We start from the raw sequence: 20021 nt of genomic DNA, 5'->3' as shown, positions 1-20021 counted from the left end.
TGACTATCCATCTTCCTCTTGATTACTTTCTAGAGGTTTTCAATGGGGTTCAGGTCTGGAGATTGGGCTGGCCATGACAGGGATTTGATGTGGTCCTTTATCCATTGATTGACCTAGCTGTGTGGCATGGAGCATTGTCATGCTGGAAAAACCAGTCCTCAGAGTTGGGGCACATTGCCTGAGCAGAAGGAATCAACTGTTTTTCCAGGATAACCTTGTGTCATGATTTGGACAGGGTTCTTGCCCTGCACTCACAGGGTTAAGTGTATGTGGCCTCTTTCTGGATCTGGGAGGGGTATTTATACTCACTCCTTACCAGGGTTCTCTGTCAGCTATACTTTTGCCCTTGGCTTAGTTTAAGTGACCCCTGTGCGTTTGTGCCTAGTGCAGTGTGCATGCTTCTGTGTTTGATAATCTTGGCTTCTGACCCGGTCTGTCCCTGTTGTGCACTTGCCTGCTGTTTCTGTACCGTCTATTGCCCATTCTGGTATACTGATCTCTTGCTAAGTCCTGACTATCAGTTCTGTCTAATCCTTTGGTATTGTCGTGCTATTTCGTGCTTTGACCCCGGCCTGATCTGGTTTACGTCTGTCTATGCTCCTTGGTAACCTTGTCCTATAATCACCCTTCTAGGAGTTCTCCTTCTGCTCCTAGCTTTCTGGAGTTAGGCCACGCCCCCAGCAGTCAGGTGCTTCAGGTCCTGTTAGTACCTCTGGGACGTGCTCCTCTCCCTAGGGACCCCGGTAAGCCCCTGCAGCAGTGTGGGTTTCTCAGGGTCCAGACACTGGCTTGATGTCAGTTCTGGATATCCTGACACCTTGTATGCGGCTTGATTCATACGTCCTTCTCAAAGATTAACCTGCCCAATTTCAGCCTTGCTGAAGCATCCCCAGATCACCACCAATCCTCCACCAAATTTTACAATGGGTGCAAGACACTGTGGCTTTTATGCCTCTCCAGGTCTCTGTCTAACCATTAGATGACCAAGTGTTGGGCAAAGCTGAAAATGAGACTCATCAGAGAAGGTTACCTTACTCCAGTCCTCTATGGTCCAATCCTTAAGGTGTTTGGCAAACTTCAGCCTGGCTCTCCTTTGCTTCTCATTGATGAAAGGCTTTTTTCTACCTTTACATGACTTGAGCCCTGCCTCAAGGAGCCTTTTACGAACTGATCTCGCCATGCACTTCACCCCAGCTGCCATTTTGTAGGTCCCTTGATGTCATCCTGCCGTTGCTGAGTGACAGTCGAATAAGACGACGGTCATCCCGGTCTGTGGAGAGTCGTTTTCACCCTCTGCCGGTCTGTATGTAGCTTTGTTGTTCCCAATGTCTGCTTGACCTTGTTGTAATGGACTGCTGTCTTAGAAATTTTAAGTATGGAGACAACATGACGCTCACTGTATCCCTCTGCTCGTAAAGCCAGAATTGAGCCCTTCTTTTCCTCACTCAAGACTTTTCAACTCCTTTGGCATGGTTAAAAGTTATTTTTTTCATTCCTATTACTTTTAGGATATTACTAGAACTTGTTTTGCCATCCAGCTTGTCCTATTGCAAGAGGATTCTGAACACCACAGCAGGGTTTTTTTTTATACTTTCCTTCATTAAATAAGATTTGGTTCAGGTGATCACGTAATCAGAAGCACATTAAGTAGAATGAGGTGTACTCTGGTTGGAATTCAACTGACACTGGAATGGAATGGCTGTCAGACATGTAGAGAAGCTGATTTTTATAAAACTGTGCAGTGGTCTCTTAATTTTTGCCAGAGCTGTATATCAGATGAGTGCTATCCATGGTTTTGGTGGATAGCACTCATACCCATGTTATTCTACAAGGCTGTGCACATGACAGATTTATGATATGTTTGATTTTGATCTGAGTGTTGGCTATAAATCGGCAATGCAAGTTTATGGATCCATGGAAGACATCAGACAGCACTCTGATGCTATCCAAATGCGGATCGTTTTTCATGGAATGACTGATTTGAAATGTGGAGAAACCTTTTTTTTCTTTCCACCTCTGAAACAAATTTATTCCACTCTGATGAAACTCTGAATAGAGTCTGATTAGAATAATCAGACCTATTGTAACAACCCTGCTGGCATCATTGCATGGCCTCCCATCCCCGCACACCAACTTACTCGCTGCTCCAGGTCATGCGGTGATTTCTGTCTGCTGCCAGCTCCATGCGCTATGCCTCTTGTTTTCCTGCTTGCTCTCTTCATGTTTCTTGACTGTGTGTATAGGGGGTCGGCGCCTGAACTCTCTGCTTCTTATGCAGTCAGGGTGCACCGGTCCAATCTGTCCCCGACCAATCACCTGGAGCCCTTTACTATATAGGGTCTCCACACCCACTAATCCTTGCCTGTGCAGTTAGTGTTTTGCTGCTGAGGAAGCCAGGCCCTGTTCTGTGTATCTCCTTCCCTGGAGGATTACTCTAGCATTGTTTTGTATTCTTTGTCTGCCCTCCAGGAGGCTGCATATCCTGGTCTCTGTGTCCCGGTCCTAGCCTTGTGTTTTCTTGTCCTTCTGCCCTTCAGTAGGCTGTATATCCTGTGCCTTGTCTTGTACTGTCTCCTTGTCTGTGGCTTCCTTCCCTGCTGTGTCTTCCTTGTGTCCTCCCTGTCTGAGCCTCTGCACCCTTGCAGCTCTGTCTGTCCTGCGGCTCCCTTGCCGCTCTGCCTGCTCGGCTCCCTAGCCGCTCTGCCTGCTCGGCTCCCTAGCCGCTCTGCCTGCTCGGCTCCCTAGCCGCTCTGCCTGCTCAGCTCCCTTGCTGCTCTGCCTGCTCGGCTCCCTTGCCGCTCTGCCTGCTCGGCTCCCTTGCCGCTCTGCCTGCTCGGCTCCCTTGCAGCTCTGCCTGCTTGGCTCTCTTGCCGCTCAGCCTGCCCGGCTCCCTTGCAGCCCCGCCTACTCCGCACTCCTGCGGCTCCGCCTTCTCCGCACTCTTGCGGCTCCGCCTACACCGCACTCCTGCGGCTCAGTTCCTACCTGTTCCTTCATACACCACACCTGCCTGTCCTGTGTCTCCAAGCCGTGCCCGCCTGTCCAGTGTCTCCAAGCTGTGCCCGCCTGTCCAGTGTCTCCAAGCCGTGCCCGCCTGTCCAGTGTCTCCAAGCCGTGCCTGCCTGTCCGGTGTCTCCCAGCCGTGCCCGCCTGTCCGGTGTCTCCAAGCCGTGCCCGCCTGTCCGGTGTCTCCAAGCCGTGCCCGCCTGTCCGGTGTCTCTTCTCGGAGCAGCTGTTTAAAGAGCCACTAGCACTCATGTGCGAGCCTCAGTGCTTCAATGTTTACAGCGGCTTACAAACTGCTTCATGCTTGCCTGCTTCATATTTTTGTGCAGCCATTCTGGATATTGTAGCATTGTTCAATTAGGGCCCTTTCACACAGTGTTTTTGTCCACGTTTGACTTACTTCTGAACCCCTCTGCAGAACAGGATTCCGACGTATGCATAGACTGTAGAGGTGCCGGCAGAGTCAACATGTGCAACATTTTTGAGCATATACCCAATCTACTATGTCTGAGTGTCCGCCTCCAGTAGGCATATACTCCCAAAAATGATGCACGTCAGAGCGCATGTTGACTTTGTTGGCATCATTATAGACAATGGCCCCAATCGGTGCATACATCTGAAGCCTGTTTTGTGGGGGTTTTGGACCAATGAACGTAGATAAAAACGCTGAGTGAAAGCGCCCAATACCTGCAAGCAGCTGTAAACATTCAAGAGGCTGCGGCACTTTCACAAGAACAGCAGACTCTTTAAATAGCTGATTAGATGGAGTGCCAGTTGTTGATGACAATAAGCTATCAATTTTATAAAGTTGAACAATCTTTTCAAGGTTATATTATAACACACAGATCGCTATTTCTTCCTAAAACTTGTTATATTAAATATATTTTTATTTTATTTTCCTAAAATCAACATTTAATAAAAATTTGTCTTTTTTAAGTTTATCCACCCGAGAACATCACTCCCAGCCTGGCTATGTCTTGTATGAAATATGGAGGGATGAGAAGTCTTGGAAAACGTAAGTCTTATGAATGTGCTTTCTCTGCATTTGAGGAACAATATAATCATTAAAGAAGTTGTCCACTACTTGGACATCTTCTCATACCACTTGTTTGGCCCCCATAAAATAATAAAGCTTATATTCACCTCCCATGCTGGCGCCATTTCCGCGGTCTCCTGGTGCTCCCATGCGGTTGCTATGACACGTGATACTGCTGTCCAATCAGAGCTTGCGTCACTGTCTCCGCCTCCTGTCGAATTGAGCAGGAAGAGGAAGTCCGAGATGAGCTGGAGCCCAGACTTCCTCTTCATGTTCGATTTGTTCGAAGGTGGGGACAGTGACATCAGCGCTGATTGGGCACCGGTGTTACGTGTCACAACAAAAGCACGTGAGTCCAGGTAGAATGAGAGACTATACCTCCGAAATGGCGCTAACACGGAAGGTGAGTATAGGCTTTATTATTTTATGGGGGCCAAGTCTTTTGATCAAAAAGGGGTTGTCCTAGTAGTGGACAACCCCTTTAACATAGAAAGAAAAATTACCCAGTTATATACACTTCTGCCTCTACAACAAAGCCGCTTTAAAACACATATATTCCCAAAGAACACGAATATTTATCTTTGTTTATTTCAGAAATATCAAATGTGGGAAATCCCTTTAAAAACGACATAAAATATTCTGTTACTATGTAGATGTTCTGCTTTCTTCTACATTCATATCTAGAGATAATTTAGGAATCCTGCTGGTTTCAGTAACACCAAAGAGCGGTGCATTCTAAGATCTCGGATAAAAGAATATGGAAACTTACCCAACATTTACGTGTAGGTTTGAGCTATGTTTCTAGTGAAATGCTATGACTCATACACTGCTTAAAGGGGTTATCTAGGTTTGACACAAAAGTCTCCAGTCACTTCAACTGACTGTAGAACTGTGAATCTTCACAACACGCGCAATATGCCAGTTCTCAGGATTCAATCCAGGCCAGTGGATTTAGCGAGGCTGTGCACGTCTAGTCGGAATGTGGCCGGAAGTATACGCATAGCCCGTTCCTGGCACCACCCGTTACCGGCACCAGAGAATACTGATAGCACGCACTGTGAGGAATCATAAGTCTGGAGTCACATGGAGCAACTTTGGTGCCAAACCTGGACAACCCATTTAAGGGTATGCGTCCATATTATGTTTTTTTTTTTTTATCCAAGAGTTGTGTCAGAACAATTACAGGGCTCAACCAGAAAACTGCTGGGAAACTGTTGCAAAATTTATGAGCAAAGCATAGTATTGTAATTTTTACACCAGTTTCAGCAACTTTTTAAAAACTTGATTTTAGCGTAGTGGCAAAGGCAAGCAAAATCCAACAAATTCATAATTTGATGGTTCAAAAGTAACAGAAATTTTAGCAGAAATGTAGCCAACGACCAGAGTATATTTCTCTTTTTCTGGTGCACAGAAGCTGAAAATGAGTTCAATTCATTAAGATGCACATGTATGTTTCTCCAGCAGACTCTTCATGAAGACTGGAGTACAAATTATCTGTTTTGTTTTCAGGCGTCTTAAACAACATGAATCAGTGTTTTTTTTTTTCCAAAAGTCTTTGGCTGTTAAGTTGTATATTACAGTGCACAGCACAATATGCCCTCTCTCTATTGTGTCCTATCCCTTACACAGTCTGCTAGAGTATGACTCCAATGCATTTCCAGTCAAAATGCTCCCCTTTGCCAATCATAATATCTCCCTATTGCCAGCCAAAATGTCACAAAGGTGTCAGCCAAAGTCCCCTCAACATCAATAGATGCTCATCTCTGGAAGGGGGGGATGATGAAGATGGCAGAGAAGAGATAGGTAAAGTATTTGGGTGGCATTGATATACAGTGTTTAGGATAAGATGCAGTGTAAAAGCAGTTGTGTGTATAAAGTCTTGAAAAAATAGAACACTTAGAAACCATTGAGGAATAGATTGTAGGCTGCCTGCTATTTACATATGTTCGTTGTTTCATGTCTGTCTGTGTGTCCTTTAAATTAATTCCTAACAAGCATTTTGGGTGGACATTACTAACACATAATAGTAAGTTCCAACACTTTTCGGAAAAGCAATATAACGAGAACTTGCAGGGCCAGGCTTTATAGACCTGAGGGGGGACACAAATTAGAAGTCCGCACAGGCTGCTGGAAACAGCGGGACGTAAATCCAAGAAAAGTGCACAGGGTGCGACGGTAAACCAAGTCCGATAATCTGGGTAAAATTCACGGCATGAAACCCTGAGCAGGAAGCTGAGGCATCTGTAGGGGAACAAAAGGACTGAACACAGTTGGCCATTTCCAATGTGTTCTCCCAAATCCACGGCTAGGATGTACTCTCCTGGTAATTGACACCTTTTATAGATTCCCAGATATAAAGTTTGCTCAAACTAGATTTTATGTATAATAAGAAAACAACTAAACCCACAAGTTAGAAATCACTAAATTCAACAGTGTAGGAAAGAACTTTGCGATCTCATGGACATACAGTATAGTGCAAAAGTTTTCGGCAGGTGTGGAAAAATGCTGCAAATTAAGAATGCAGTGTTTATTTTTTTATCAATTAGTAAAATGCAAAGTCATTGAACAAAAGAGAAATCTAAATCATATCAATATTTGCTGCATTAGGTGACAAAATCCTGGTGACAGATTGCCTTGAAATATTGTAAGGTGCCTGAGCGGGGCAGTCATGGGCAAGCTCCTGCTGCACACTCTGGCACCCTACAGAAAAATCGTGTCCCAGTCCCAGTGTGCTGTTAGGTGTGGGATGCATCACACTCACTTGAGAGCCATCTTCAGGAACCACGGCACACAATCCAGGGGACACCAACTGCTTTTCACCAGTCAAACGTTTACTGAACAATTCATGGTTATTACATTGGAGCATGTGGGATAGGGCACAATGGGTTACAGTCTATCCCTCACTTACCGGAAATAACTTCAGCCCTAGCACTCGTTCTGGATGAAGCATTCTTTTTCCTAGTGACTCCACTAATACTAGTGATTACTCTCCATCAACGGCAGTGCACCCTGATTCCATTACCTTCTGCCTTAGGGAATCTGTGTCTTTCTTTCCCTTCAGTCTTGCGGGCATAACATACCCAATGGCCCTGATCCCCATCTGGAGGTCCTTGGCCCGACCGAAGGATCCGCACAGAATGGTTATATGGCAATCTGCTGCCCCAACTGATAGGCCCATGTTAACCCTAGCAGCCCACTGCACGTGACCTCAGCAATGAACTTACTTATCTTTACACCTACTCCTATTTAACTATAATCAGGAAGTACTCCCCTTTTATCAACACTATTGACCTCCCATCTGTGGGCAAGTACCTAAAATTAACTATTCCTTATCTATTTCCTATCCTTATAGTATATTAGTAATAACTAGAGATGGGCGAACCCAAGCAATAAAGTTTGGCGTCCATACTGAACACCGACTTTTCGGGCACAGACACTGAACACAGACTTCACCAACAAGTCCGTGTTACTGCTCGGGTGCGGCAAACACCACTTCTGATCAGCGGTAAACTCATGAGCGTGAGCCCACAGCTGTGATTGGAGCTATAAAGTTTATCTTCGGTTTCTGGTGTTAGCTGATGGGATTACTGTTCCCATCAGCCAACGCCTGCTGCCACTAATAACAATGAGAGCAGGAGCGTGCGATGGGAGTATTCATCAGCCGGGCCTCCAATGTAAGCAAAAAATTTAAAAAAAAAATGGCTTGGGTTTCCCTATATTTTTATTACCAGCCATGAAAAACTCACAGCTGGGGGCTGCAACCCTCAGCTGTCAGCATTACCAAGTCTGGTTATCAAGAATAAAGGGGTTCCCACTCTGATTTTTTAAGTGTTTAAATAAATAATTTAAAAAAACGGCATGGGGTCCATCCTATTTTTGACAACCAACCTTGCTAAAGCTGACAGCTGGGGTCTGGTATTCTCAGGCTGATAAGGGACTATGGATATTGGCTACCCATAGCCTAAAAATAGCAGCTCGCAGCCACCCAGAAAAGGCGCATCTATTAGATGCACCAATTCTGACACGTTACCCAGCTCTTCTCATTTGCCCTGTAGCGGTGGCAAGTGGAGTTCATATTTGTAGGGTTGACGTCACCTTTGTATTGTCAGGTGACAAAAAGCCTGCAACTTAGTAATGAAGAGTCATCTGTAAGACACCATTCCATTACTAATTCTATAGTTGTCTGGTAAAAAAAGATATAACCAAAATAAAGTCTTTGATATGAAATAAAACAAAACACACTTTTCCATTATTATTTAAAAATAACAAACACCTAACGCCATTCCATTGAATCCCTCGTCTCCTGTAAGAAAACAAAAGTAAAAAACAACAATATCCCTCACATGTCCGGCGATCTGTCCCATGCCGTAATCCATGTCTGGGGGATAAACAGTTTTCAACTTGGACAGTGCAAGATTCGATTATCCAGGCTTAGAATCACTGATGAATGAGCTCCTAGGAGTGCAGCATCAGTGACTAGGGTTGATGTCATCGAGGTTACAGCAGGTCACTGAGGCTGTGTTTTCAGCTAGACTGAACTGCGGTGACCTCGGTGAGATCCTCACTAGCACAGTGAGAAAGTCTCACAGTTCAGAGGCGAGTTCACCCCAGTTCACAGGGTGAATTTGAACTGAGGTGAATTCGCCTCTGCACTGTGAGACTTTTTCTCACTGTGCTAGCGGGAAACTCACCGTGGCCACCGCAGTTCAGCCCAGCTGAAAATGCAGCCTCAGTGACCGTCAGTAACCTTGATGACGTCAGCGCTAGTCACTGAAGCTGTGCTCACTGCAGCTTATTCATCAGTGGTTCTCAGGCTGAACTGTCACATCTTGGCACCGTCCTCGTTGAAAACTGTTTATGCCCCAAACATGGATTACGATGTGGGAGAGAACAATGGACAGGTGAGGGATATTGTTGTTTTTTATTTATGTTTTATTACAGGAGACAAGGGATTCAATGGAATGGGCATTAGTTGAGTATAACTAATGCCCAAAAAAATGTAATTTTTAAATAAAAAGAGAAAAGTGTGTTTTGTTTTATTTCAAATAAAAGACTTTATTCTGGCTGTGTCTTTGTTTACCAAATATCTATAGGATTAGTAATGGATGGGTATCTTATAGACACATCTCCATTACTAATCCGTGGGCTTGATGTCACCTGATGATACAAAAGTGACATCAACCCCAAAAATATGAAATCCGCTTGCCACCGCTACAGGGCAAGTGGGAAGAGCCAGGCAAAGCGCCAGAATCAGTATATCTAATAGATGTGCCGTTTCTGGGTGGCTGCGAGCTGCTATTTTTAGACTGGTGGGGCCAATAACCATGGTTCCTTACTAGCCTGAGAATACCAGCCCCCAGTTGTCTGCTTTAGCAAGGCTGGTAGTCAAAAAGGTAGGGGGATCTCATACCTTTTTTAAACTTTTTTATTTAAATAAATTAAAAAACAGCGTGAGGACCTCTCTATTCTTGATAATGAGCCTTGCTGAAGCTGGCAGCTAAGGGTTGCAGCGCCCAGCTGTGAGTTTTGCCTGGCTGGTTATCAAACTACAGGGGAACCCACGCTGTTTTTCTTTATTATTATATATGTACAGCACAGGTGACGACTGATGAATACTCCCATCAGCCATTCCTGCTCTCACTTTTAATAGCGGCAGCATACGTCGGCTGTTCGAAACAGTAGTCCCATCAGCTGACACCAGTAACCAGAAGTAAACTTTATAGCTCTGATCACAGCTGCTGGCTCATGCTGTCTTTTGACAGGGTGTAAACCACAGCTAACTCGCAGGCGGTGATGATTTTACCACCAATCAGAAGCAGTGTTTGCCGCGCTGTCATGCACATGACAGTGTGGCAAACACTGGATGTTCGGGTCCCCCATTCAAGTGAATGGGGTTCTGGTTCGGGTCGAGGTACTGTTCTGGTACGCAAACCCAAACTTTTTGGAATTGTTCGGCTGAACCCACCGGACCCAAACATCCAGGTGTCCATCCATCTCTAGTAATAACGTTTCCCCTTTTATCTTTGAAGCACTTATTCTTATACACTCTCATGGGGATTCCTGCGTTAACTCCTCCATTCTACGTATTACCATGAAAATTACATAGGCATTATACAAGTGTAGGAGGGAGAGTCCCCGCTGTGTGGCAGGACCGGAACCAAGGGGACTGTCACCAAGGTTCCTAGGGAGACTGTTTCCGGGGGACATATTGAGAGGACGGACCAGAGACAGTTCTAGAAGGAGTCGGGGCAAAGCTGATATAAAGGGAGATGAGAACGCCAGCAGGGGGCACTCGTCAGAGCAGGAGAGAAGGAGCAGGAGGCCTAGGCGGCGCCAGAGCCAGGAGAAGTGAGCGACGACCAGAGAGAACGGAGGGAGACTCACCACTGCCAGGAGACAGCCCCGAGCAGCCCAGCAGAGGGATGCTGACCAAACGACCGTGCATCCGCTCCCGACACTTCAGTCTGCGGTTGCGGCCTGCCCATTGCTGCCCGCGGCCGCCACTGCCACCTCTGTCCGACTCCAGCCTGAGGTTGCGACCTGCCTGCTGCTGCCCGCGGCCGCCACTGCCCCGCTCCAGTCTGCAGTTGCAGCCTGCCCGCTGCTGCCCTCGGCCGCCACTGCCCAGCTCCAGTCCGCGGTTGCGGCCTGCCCGCTACCCCCCCGTGGCCGCCGCTGCCCAGCTCCAGCCCTCGGTTGCGGCCTGCCCGCTGCTGCCCGTGGCCACTGCCGGCCGACTCCAGCCTGCAGTTGCGGCCTGTCCACGGCCACCTCTGTCCGACTCCAGCCCGCGGCTGCGGCCTGCCCGCTGCCACCCACGGCCGCGGCTGTCCGACTCCAGCCCGTGGCTGAGGCCTACATGCCCCAGGCCCTGATCACCGTCGCCCTGCCATTGCCAGGAGGTGCCACGCAGAGGAACAGGGGCTTGTTGAGCCCTCGCTCCACCTGGGCGTAGGAACGCCCGAAGCTTGCGTCAACTTCTCATCAGCTGGGCCCAGCGGCTGAGACATCGACTAGATGAAGCGATGGCCGGGGGACCACCACAAAGCAGGGAGACTATAGTACACAAGATGATGTGGAAACAAAAAAGGGTTAATTTATTTACAGGCAAGGAATTCAGTGTTAGGAAAGTGTAAACAGGGGTATGCAATGACACGGTGCACCAACTATTACAGATCAGTGTATTCTTTCCAAAGGCAAAACAATACAATAAAGTACAGTATGCTGCTACTCTAACTGTAGCCTGACTGGCCGCTGCTACTTCGGCCGCACGGCTACCGTGCTCTGTTTATTGCAGCCTATCCTAAGCCCTAAACATGTGCGCACACGGGGTTAACACTCACGGCGAAGTTGGTGTCTCAGTTCCTTCCTGGGGACCCCCTGCAGTTCTCTGCAAGATGATGCGATGTCCTCCCTGGAAGCTCTGTGCAATGTGGTCTTTTCCTTGTGTGACGATTCCGAACCTGTTCCTAGAAACGGTGAACTGCCTCTTCTGAATTCCTTCCTTGTAGATCTTCGTGCCTCCTCGCAGTAACACAAGAAAACCACCTTCGTTATCCCCAGAAGGGTATACACAATCCCACAGGTTCAGTCAGTTCTAAGCTGCACATTTTTCTCCTCACGTCAGTCTCCTGCAGACTCCCAGATCCAAACACTCACTGGGAAAACAGCCCCTCCTCTCTCCATAGCTAGAAGAGCAAACCAAAGCAGTCTTTTGAAGGGTAGAATCGAATGTATCATCGCATCAGCCAAGGGGGTGCTGTCTCTTAAAGGGGCAGCATGTGTCTGCTGTCCATAGCAATGTGAGCCCCTTACATGCCTCCCTACTTAAAGATGGTCATCCTCGGCCATCACAACATCAAGGTTGCAGTGAAATGAAGAAATTTGCAAAGTGGGAACAGCACCTATAGAGGAGGCAATAAAATTGGTAAAACAGACAGAGAACACTGTTCTATGTATCGGACTGGTGGAACCCCTGCAGTAGACCTCTGGGATCTCCGGAGCTCTTGACTATCTTCCAGAGGAACGCTTGCTGCAGGAGTTGTAGTAGGTTCTTTTTGGGATTCTTCGTCACATGGCGGTAGTGGTACATCCAGAAGATTACCTTCTCTGTGCGCCTGAGGAACCCCCATGGTGTCAGGGCCGGTCCACCATTCATCACTGATTTCATTAGCAGGAAAGACAGGTTCAGGAAGTGGGGCAGCACCTTCAGGCAGCAATGGTACAGAACGGGCCTCAGACTGGCATGGCCGTAGCATTTTTCTGTGGAGCACTCTAGGGGCGGACGCCCCATTCTCAACCTGCACCTTGTAGACCGGACCGTCAGCATACACTCGCTCAATGACTTTGTAAGGCTGTACTTCCCATCTCTTGCTTAGTTTACAATTGGGACGTTTCTCCCTGACTAATACTCGGTCCCCAGGCCAGAGCGGTATCTCTTGAATTGGTTTACGGCCCGTATGCTCTTTGTCCTGTAGCTGCTGACTCACCAACCGCCGAATTGTTCACAGTCGTTTCCGATGTTCTTTCACCCATGAAGTGACGCTTCGCTCCATCAGCTCCTCTGGCTGCTCCAACTTCAATTCAATGATCTCTCATCCAGCTCTTCCAAACAGCAGCAGATAGGGGGTGTAACCCGTGGTGGAATGGACCCGATTGTTGTAGGTCCAGACCAACTCTGGCAGGAAATCTGGCCAGCATGCCTTCTTGTCCTCTTCCAATGTCCTCAGCATTTGAAGTAAGGTTTAGTTGAAGCAATCACATGCTCCGTTGCCTTGAGGATGGTAAGGGGTGGTCCAGGACCGCTCGATGCCATACAAACGATACAGTTCTTCCATCACCTTGCCTTGGAAACATGCACCCTGGTCAGAGTGGATGCGCTTTGGGCACCCATACACTCTGATGAACTCTTGACAGATGGCCTGTGCCGCCGGCTCGGCAGTCTGATCTCTAGTCGGGGTGACTACCGTGAACTTGTTAAAATGGTCGGTCATCACCAAACAGTACTGTGGTCCCCAGGCTGAGTGTCCAACAAGGAGATAGTCGATCATCAAGACTTCTAGAGGTTCCTTAGTATGTATGGTCTGGATGGGTGGCCTTTGTTCAGTACTCTTAATGAGGTCGCATACCCGACATTGTCAGTAAACCTCTTCTACTACGGACTCCAACCGTGGGCAGTACATGTGCTGCTGTAACCACTGGTAGGTCTTTGTGGACCCGAAGTGGGCTCCGAATTCGTGGGCATCTTTAGCCACTTCTTGGGCCATTCCTCCTGGGATGACCAACTGCCACCTTACTTCAGTATCTTTCGGCTGTTGCCTCTTGCGATATAGCACCGATTCTCGCACCTCCAGCCTATCCCACTGGTGTAAGACAATCTTCATCTCAGCGTTCAGACTATCTCTACTTGTTTGCCTGGCTTCCGCTTCTGCGCTGCCCAGCATTTCATTTGTCTCAGCCCTCCGTCTTCATCTTGAACATTTCCCCACTCTTAATTGGTTCTCTCCAGAGATCGGGGTAGTGTGCATGCCTCCCTACTTGACTGGACCGCAACCACTGGGGTCTTGAACTTACGGAAGTCTGGGGTTTCTTCCTCTTCAAGTTGTTCATCGAGATCCCCCACTGGAGTTTTCACCGTCACTCGTGACAGGCCATCGGCTTTTGCATTTTCAGTAGCAGAGCGATAACGGATGGTAAAGTGAAACTTGGCCAGGCGAGCCACCCACCATTGTTCTAAGGCCCCCAATTTAGTATTCTCAAGGTGGGCCAGGGGATTATTGTCCGTTCGAACTTGAATCTTGGTCCCTGCTAGGAAGCCCACAAACTTCTCTGTCATGGCTCACACGAGGGCCAGGAAACCGGAAAGAGCTGTAACTATGGGGGTTTCTTTCACTGTCTCACAGGGACCTACTGGCATACCCAATGACTCTCTCATGTCCATCCTGTATTTGGGAAAGTACTGCACCGAGTCCATGAAGGCTACCGTCTGTGTACATCAGGAACAGTTGATCAAAATCTGTGTAGGCCAAAATCGGGGCTGAAGTAATAGCATTCTTTATATCCTGAAAGGCCTCCTCTCGCCTCTGGTCCCAGGGGATGCACTGGGTCTTCGGCACTCCGGCGGTCCCCCTCAGTAGTTCATTCAGAGGACCCGCCACCTTTGAGAAATCTTTGACAAGCCGTTGGTAGTACCCGGTGAGTCCAAGGAAGGCCTGGAGTTCCCGCACGATTCAAGGAACTGGCCACTTCTGGATAGCAGCCACTTTTTCTGGTGAAGGCAGAACTCCGTCTTGTGACACTATGTGGCCCAGGTACTCGATCTCTCTCTCTAAGAGGTGGCACTTCTTTGGCTTCACCTTCAGGTTATGAGCCCGCAGTCTTCCGAGTACCTGTCCAAGCCGGGCAAGATGGTCTTTGAACGAGGCAGAGAACACAATGATGTCATCCATGTAGATCAGGGTAGCCTCAAAGTTTAAGTCTCCCAAACACTTTTCCATCAGCCATTGAAACATGCCCGGAGCATTGGAGAGCCCGAAGGGCATCCGGTTAAACTCGAACAATCCCATAGGGAGGATGAAGGCAGTTTTTTCCTTGTCTTTCTTGGCCACGGCCACTTGCCAGTATCTGCTTGCAAGATCCAAGGTGGAGAAGTACTTGGCTTTCCCCAACGCTCTCAAGGATTCTTCCATGTGGGGTAACGGATATGAGTCTCGCACAGTGCAGGCATTGAGTTTCCTGTAATCTACACAGAACGGGATGGTCCCATCCTTCTTCTTGACAAGCACCACCGGTGCCGCCCAAGGGCTCTGACTACTCTGCACGACTCCTGAATCCAGCATCTGCCTCAATAATGTCTTCACCTCTTGGAACATCTTGGGTGGGATTTGCCGGTATCCTTCTCGAATTGGACGAGCGTCCCCGGTCGGTATCTCGTGTGTTATCGCTTCGGTACAGCCAAAATCTTCGGCGTGACGGGTGAATGCGGCCTGATTTTCCCACAGCATAGCTTCTATCGCCCGCACACGCTCTGGGCCAAGAGCCTTCAAATCCACTTCCATTTGGTCAAGGATGATCCGCCCATTCCACTCTGGGGATGGCTTCTCTTCGGGCCCCGCAGCGACTGCCAGGGTCCACCCCACACCTTTGATCGTCAATAAAGATATCTCATTCTGACTCACCACTTCGCCCTTTTTTAAGGACACCCTGGCCAGATCTGTCCCCCGGGGCAAGGTGACTTCCCCGGGGCCCACGTTCAAAGCTCTTATGGGGACGTGTCCTTGCTGGACCACAGCTATCGTACGAGCTATCATGACTTCTTGGTCCGCTCGTCCGCCTTCCACAGGCTGAACTATCTCCTCCAGCCCGTCAGGGTTGCGATGAGTCCCCACTGGAAGGTGTAATATACTTTCTCGCTCGGGAGGCAGGATTAAAGACTCCTTCCCAGGGACCCTGATGACCCCTACCGCCTGATACGATGGCACACTCTTCTGCGTCCCACAGACACGGATCAATCGCTGAAGGGCTTCTTGAGTAGGCTTGTGTGTGTCAGCCTTCGTCCAGTAACTGGGTCCCCATTTGGTGAACATTATCTGATCGAGTTCTCATAGGATATTCATTCCCAGTACTACAGGCACATCTTCTTTGATGGGCTCAGGGACTAGCAGGATCCCTTTCTTTCCTACTTCTTGCCCATAGATTCAAATATTCATCCACACGACCCCTGTGACTGGGATTGGATGTTGATTGGCAGCAAACAACCGGATCAATGTCTCCCTCTCTGGCTTGGCCAGGGCTTGGAAATGCTATTTGAAATATGATTCTGGCATCGTTGTCACTTGTGAACCGGTATCTATCAATTAATCCACTGGAACGCCCTCAAATTCAGCACGCAGGATGGGACTCCCAGCAATCAGGTGTTCACTATGATAAGGAGCGGCCTCTCTTCTTGCTTCCCCCACAGAGTGCCGCGTTACTGCGGGGGTTGGTAGTTTAACAGCGGCTATTGCTGGCTTTGAGCATAATTCGGGCAGTCCCTGGCAAGGTGCCCTTGTCCTCCACATTCCCAGCATTGGATGCCTCCTCTTCACCAAGGGGCACCCCGGGCCTGTCTTCGTGCCTCTGATGCCTGGCGGGGGGGAGCTTGCACCCACTGACCCCTTAAAGGTCAGGCCGAAGGATGGTTATATGAGTGTGTTGAGACAGACTGTTGTTCTCCCATTCTTTGCTCCATCCGGGTTAATTTGTCTTGCATACTGACAAGAGACTGCTGCAAATCATGCAATACCTGGACCAGCGCCTCCTGATGATTTGACGGAATGAAAGATTCGGATCTACAGGGACCCGTTCTGACAGTGCTCTCCTCAAGGATGTGTTGTGCAGTCCCAGAATGAATTGTTCCCGGAGTATCCGGTCTTTGGAGCCCATGTCACCGAGCCCATCCATCTCTTTCCTTTGCACTTCTGCCAACACTTCTTGCAGTGCTGTCACATACTGAGAGATCCCTTCTTCTTCCTGCTGCAGTCTAGAGAAAAGTTTGGCACGGAGGTGTCCTGCGCCAGCAGTCTCTCTGTAGATCTCTTCCAAGAATTTCACCAACTCCTTCAGGGTACTACGGGAGAGTTCCGGCTGTAGACAGACGTTTTTACGGGCCTCTCCCTCCAAGGCAGTCAATGCAATGTCCACTTCAAGGTCTGTGCTGATGTTATAAATCTTCAGGGTGCTTTGCAGCCGGGACACCCAATCAGACAGGGGCATATTATTGTCATCAAATTTTGGAAGCACATTAAATATGATGCCCATAGGGAGTGTCCTTGCAGGGGTTCCACCAATGCTCACAGCATCCCCACTAACACTAGCATTCTCGCCGTTGCCGCTTTCTGCCTGCATCTTGGTGATAGTCACCCTGCTCACAGCGCCACTTGAAGCTATGGCCGGGGGACCACCACAATCCAGGGAGACTATGGTACACTAGATGAGGTGCAAACAACAAAGGGTTAATTTATTTACAGGCAAAGAATGCAGTTTTAGGAAAGTGTAAACAGGGGTATGCAATGACATAAAATAATTTACAAAAATGATATTCTCTAGCTGGGCCGTACAAATGGCACGGTGCGCGAACTATTACAGGTCAGTGTATTCTTTCCATAGGCAAAACAATACAATAAAGTACAGTATGCTGCTACCCTAATTGTAGCCTAACTGGCCGCTGCTACTTCGGCCGCACGGCTACAGTGCTCTGTCTATTGCAGCCTATCCTAAGCCCTAAATATGTGCGCACATGGGGTTAACACTCACGGTAAAGTTGGTGTCTCAGTTCCTTCCTGGGGGCCCCCTGCAGCTCTCTGCAAGATGATGCGATGTCCCCCCTGGAAGCTCTGTGCAATGTGGTCTTGTCCTTGTGTGACGATTCCGAACCTGTTCCTAGAAACGGTGAACTGCCTCTTCTGAATTCCTTCCTTGTAGATCTTCGTGGCTCCTCACAGTAACAGAGGAAAACCACCTTCGTTATCCCCAGAAGGGTATACACAATCCCACAGGTTCACTCATTTCTAAGCTGCACGTTTTTCTCCTCATGTCAGTCTCCTGCAGACTCCCAGATCCAAACAGTCACTGGGAAAACAGCCCCTCCCCTCTCCATAGCTGGAAGAGCAAACCGAAGCAGTCTTTTGAAGGGTAGAATCGAATGTACCATCACATCAGCCAAGGGGGTGCTGTCTCTTAAAGGGGCAGCATGTCTCTGCTGTCCATAGCAATGGCAGCCCCTTACACAGACATCGATCACCACTCTGCCGGACATCAGAAGAGGATAACTGACATGTTGTAGTTTGCATAATCGTAGTTTTTGGACTCGTAGTCGGCCATACTGCCGCCTCATAGTTACCGGTTCTAACAAACCGGGTAGTTGTTATTGTGTTACTTGTGTATTGTTGTTCTGACCCCTGCGAGGATAACGGTTGTTAGCTTGCTGATTACTCAGGATAGCCCTAAAGGGGTGCATATTTATCTATATAAAAGTTACACTTAAAGCTTACTCCGGCTCCCGTCTCGTTACTGCATCCCGCGTACCTGCGATTACTACACATATACACATTAAATGCATAAAACCACACAACACAGTGCACATTACACTAATGTACAGTATACGCTGGTTGTCTTCAGGGGAAGGAACAGGGCAAGAGAGTCCACATCCTCACAATATCACACATCATTAAGATTTAAAAAGATATCTAGATCACATCAGAAAACGGCCACTGCCATGCAAGCTTTAATATTTTGGATACAGAGATTTTTTTTTAGTAAAAAGACTGAGAAGATTAATTTTACGGTGTCGAGAAGTCATCTCATCGTCTGTCCTAAATACAAAGTCAGTGAAGATCAGGAGCTTTGAAGATAACGGTTCTTTCTGGATGTACAGATCCAGCACAGCTCTATTGTCTGCAGACACTGGATTATTTTCAAACAGCTTTAGAAAACTGAGAAGAGAAATAACGTTATATCAAATGACTACAAATCAGCTCTGGCCTTTGGTTATGATGACATAGAATTGCTGATGTCAAAACCATGCTGCATGAGCATCACAGAAGAGGAATGAGCAAGACTGGTTTCACTCATAGTGGTCTATGTGACATTGTTTTTTATAATTTTTTTTTCTTTCTAAACCAAAGAGTGGCAAAAAATTAAACCTTTTTCTGACTCTTAGATTATCTTTCCAGTCATGGATTCCAATTTTCATTTCTTCACCACAACCATTGTGTAAGAACCTGCTTTGAAAATGGGACCATCTAACACATAAGTCCAGGAGTCATGAAACACAGTTGTCTTCTCCAAGAGAGCTAGTAGACATGCCCACTTTAGAACAGGTTACAAAAAGCTACTTGTCACGGTCACGTGTGTCTGGACGCAGCGAGTACCACAAGGCGAACCCATATGACACACGTGACCCTGGATACAACGCCTCCTGTTGGGCGAATTTAAATAATAAGACGTGCAGCTGGATACACCGCCTCCAACTGGCGAATTTAGGTATTAAACGTATTTATACAATAATCTGGAAACCCCGCCTCCAGTAAGGTGAATTTAAATAATAAAGGGGAAACCTGGGTAACAATAACAATGGTGGGCCCTGTGATAGGGAATAGGGACGTGGAGACCTCCTGCACTCCCCTGAGCCAGAGTCCCTGCACTCCTAACGTTCCCTATGCCCTTTCCGCACCAGGCAACGCACAGGAACCTTAAAACCCTGACCCGCCCTAACCCTAAACCCTCACTAGGGAATTGGTCGGTGCGGAAACTAATCCCACCACTGCACTAAACACACACAAGGGAAAATGACAATACAGGAGGAGCACCACTTAGCTTTGCTCTGTTGTGTATGCTCCTAGCAACAGAGCCCACCACCTGCATGCATCTTCTCCTCCACCCGGATCTATCACCATAACCGGATCCATCACCATAGTGCAGCCTTGGAGCAGAGTCCACCGCCAGTTGCAGCTGCCCAGTAAACAGAGTCCCAAAGATGAGTCCAGCTTCTGCCAAAAAGTCCAGCATGCTTGAGTCCAGTTTTCAGCAACCAAGTCCAGCATCCTGAGTGCAACTCTCACCATTGTCGCCGCTCCACCAAGCCATGCAAGCACCTCCTGCTGACACCATAAACTGCGACTCCACCACGCCATGCCAGCCCTCCATGCAGACTCCATAGCTGACTCAACCCCTCTGACTGGGCCGCCCAGGACTCTCATTCAGCTCCTTCTTTCACCCAGCCTTCCTTGAGAATGATTAACTCACAATATCACCAACAGTGAACAAACACACCTGAACTCTTTTATAGAGCCTCACACCTGATTTGTAATTAAGTGCACATTAAACCAAAGAAACTAAAGTGCACTACTGCTCACCACCACCGGGGCAACTTAGAATGAACGACACCACATGTAATAATTCTAATGGCCACCAGGGGCAATCAACCCACTTTGGCACCAAG

The 20021-nt window shown here is 48.0% G+C and overlaps 1 protein-coding gene and 1 long non-coding RNA gene across 3 annotated transcripts in view; one reads left to right on the top strand and one right to left on the bottom strand.

Moving 5' to 3' along the window:
- The window catches only part of LOC141059128 (uncharacterized), a 97394-nt gene that overhangs the window by 29002 nt on the left and 48371 nt on the right, over positions 1-20021 (bottom strand). The window lies entirely within an intron of this gene.
- NECAB3 (N-terminal EF-hand calcium binding protein 3) overlaps positions 1-20021 on the top strand; it is a 209657-nt gene that overhangs the window by 179689 nt on the left and 9947 nt on the right. For both annotated transcript variants that reach the window (XM_073555394.1, XM_073555395.1), the window contains exon 11: positions 3944-4021. In XM_073555394.1, the coding sequence (XP_073411495.1) occupies positions 3944-4021 (78 nt within the window). The remainder of the gene's footprint in view (positions 1-3943; positions 4022-20021) is intronic.

Source organism: Dendrobates tinctorius, unplaced genomic scaffold (genome assembly GCF_039654945.1).
Source record: "Dendrobates tinctorius isolate UK_male_01 unplaced genomic scaffold, ASM3965494v1 ptg000223l, whole genome shotgun sequence".
In the NCBI taxonomy this organism is placed as follows: domain Eukaryota; kingdom Metazoa; phylum Chordata; class Amphibia; order Anura; family Dendrobatidae; genus Dendrobates; species Dendrobates tinctorius.
This window is presented reverse-complemented; position numbering and strand designations above follow the sequence as displayed.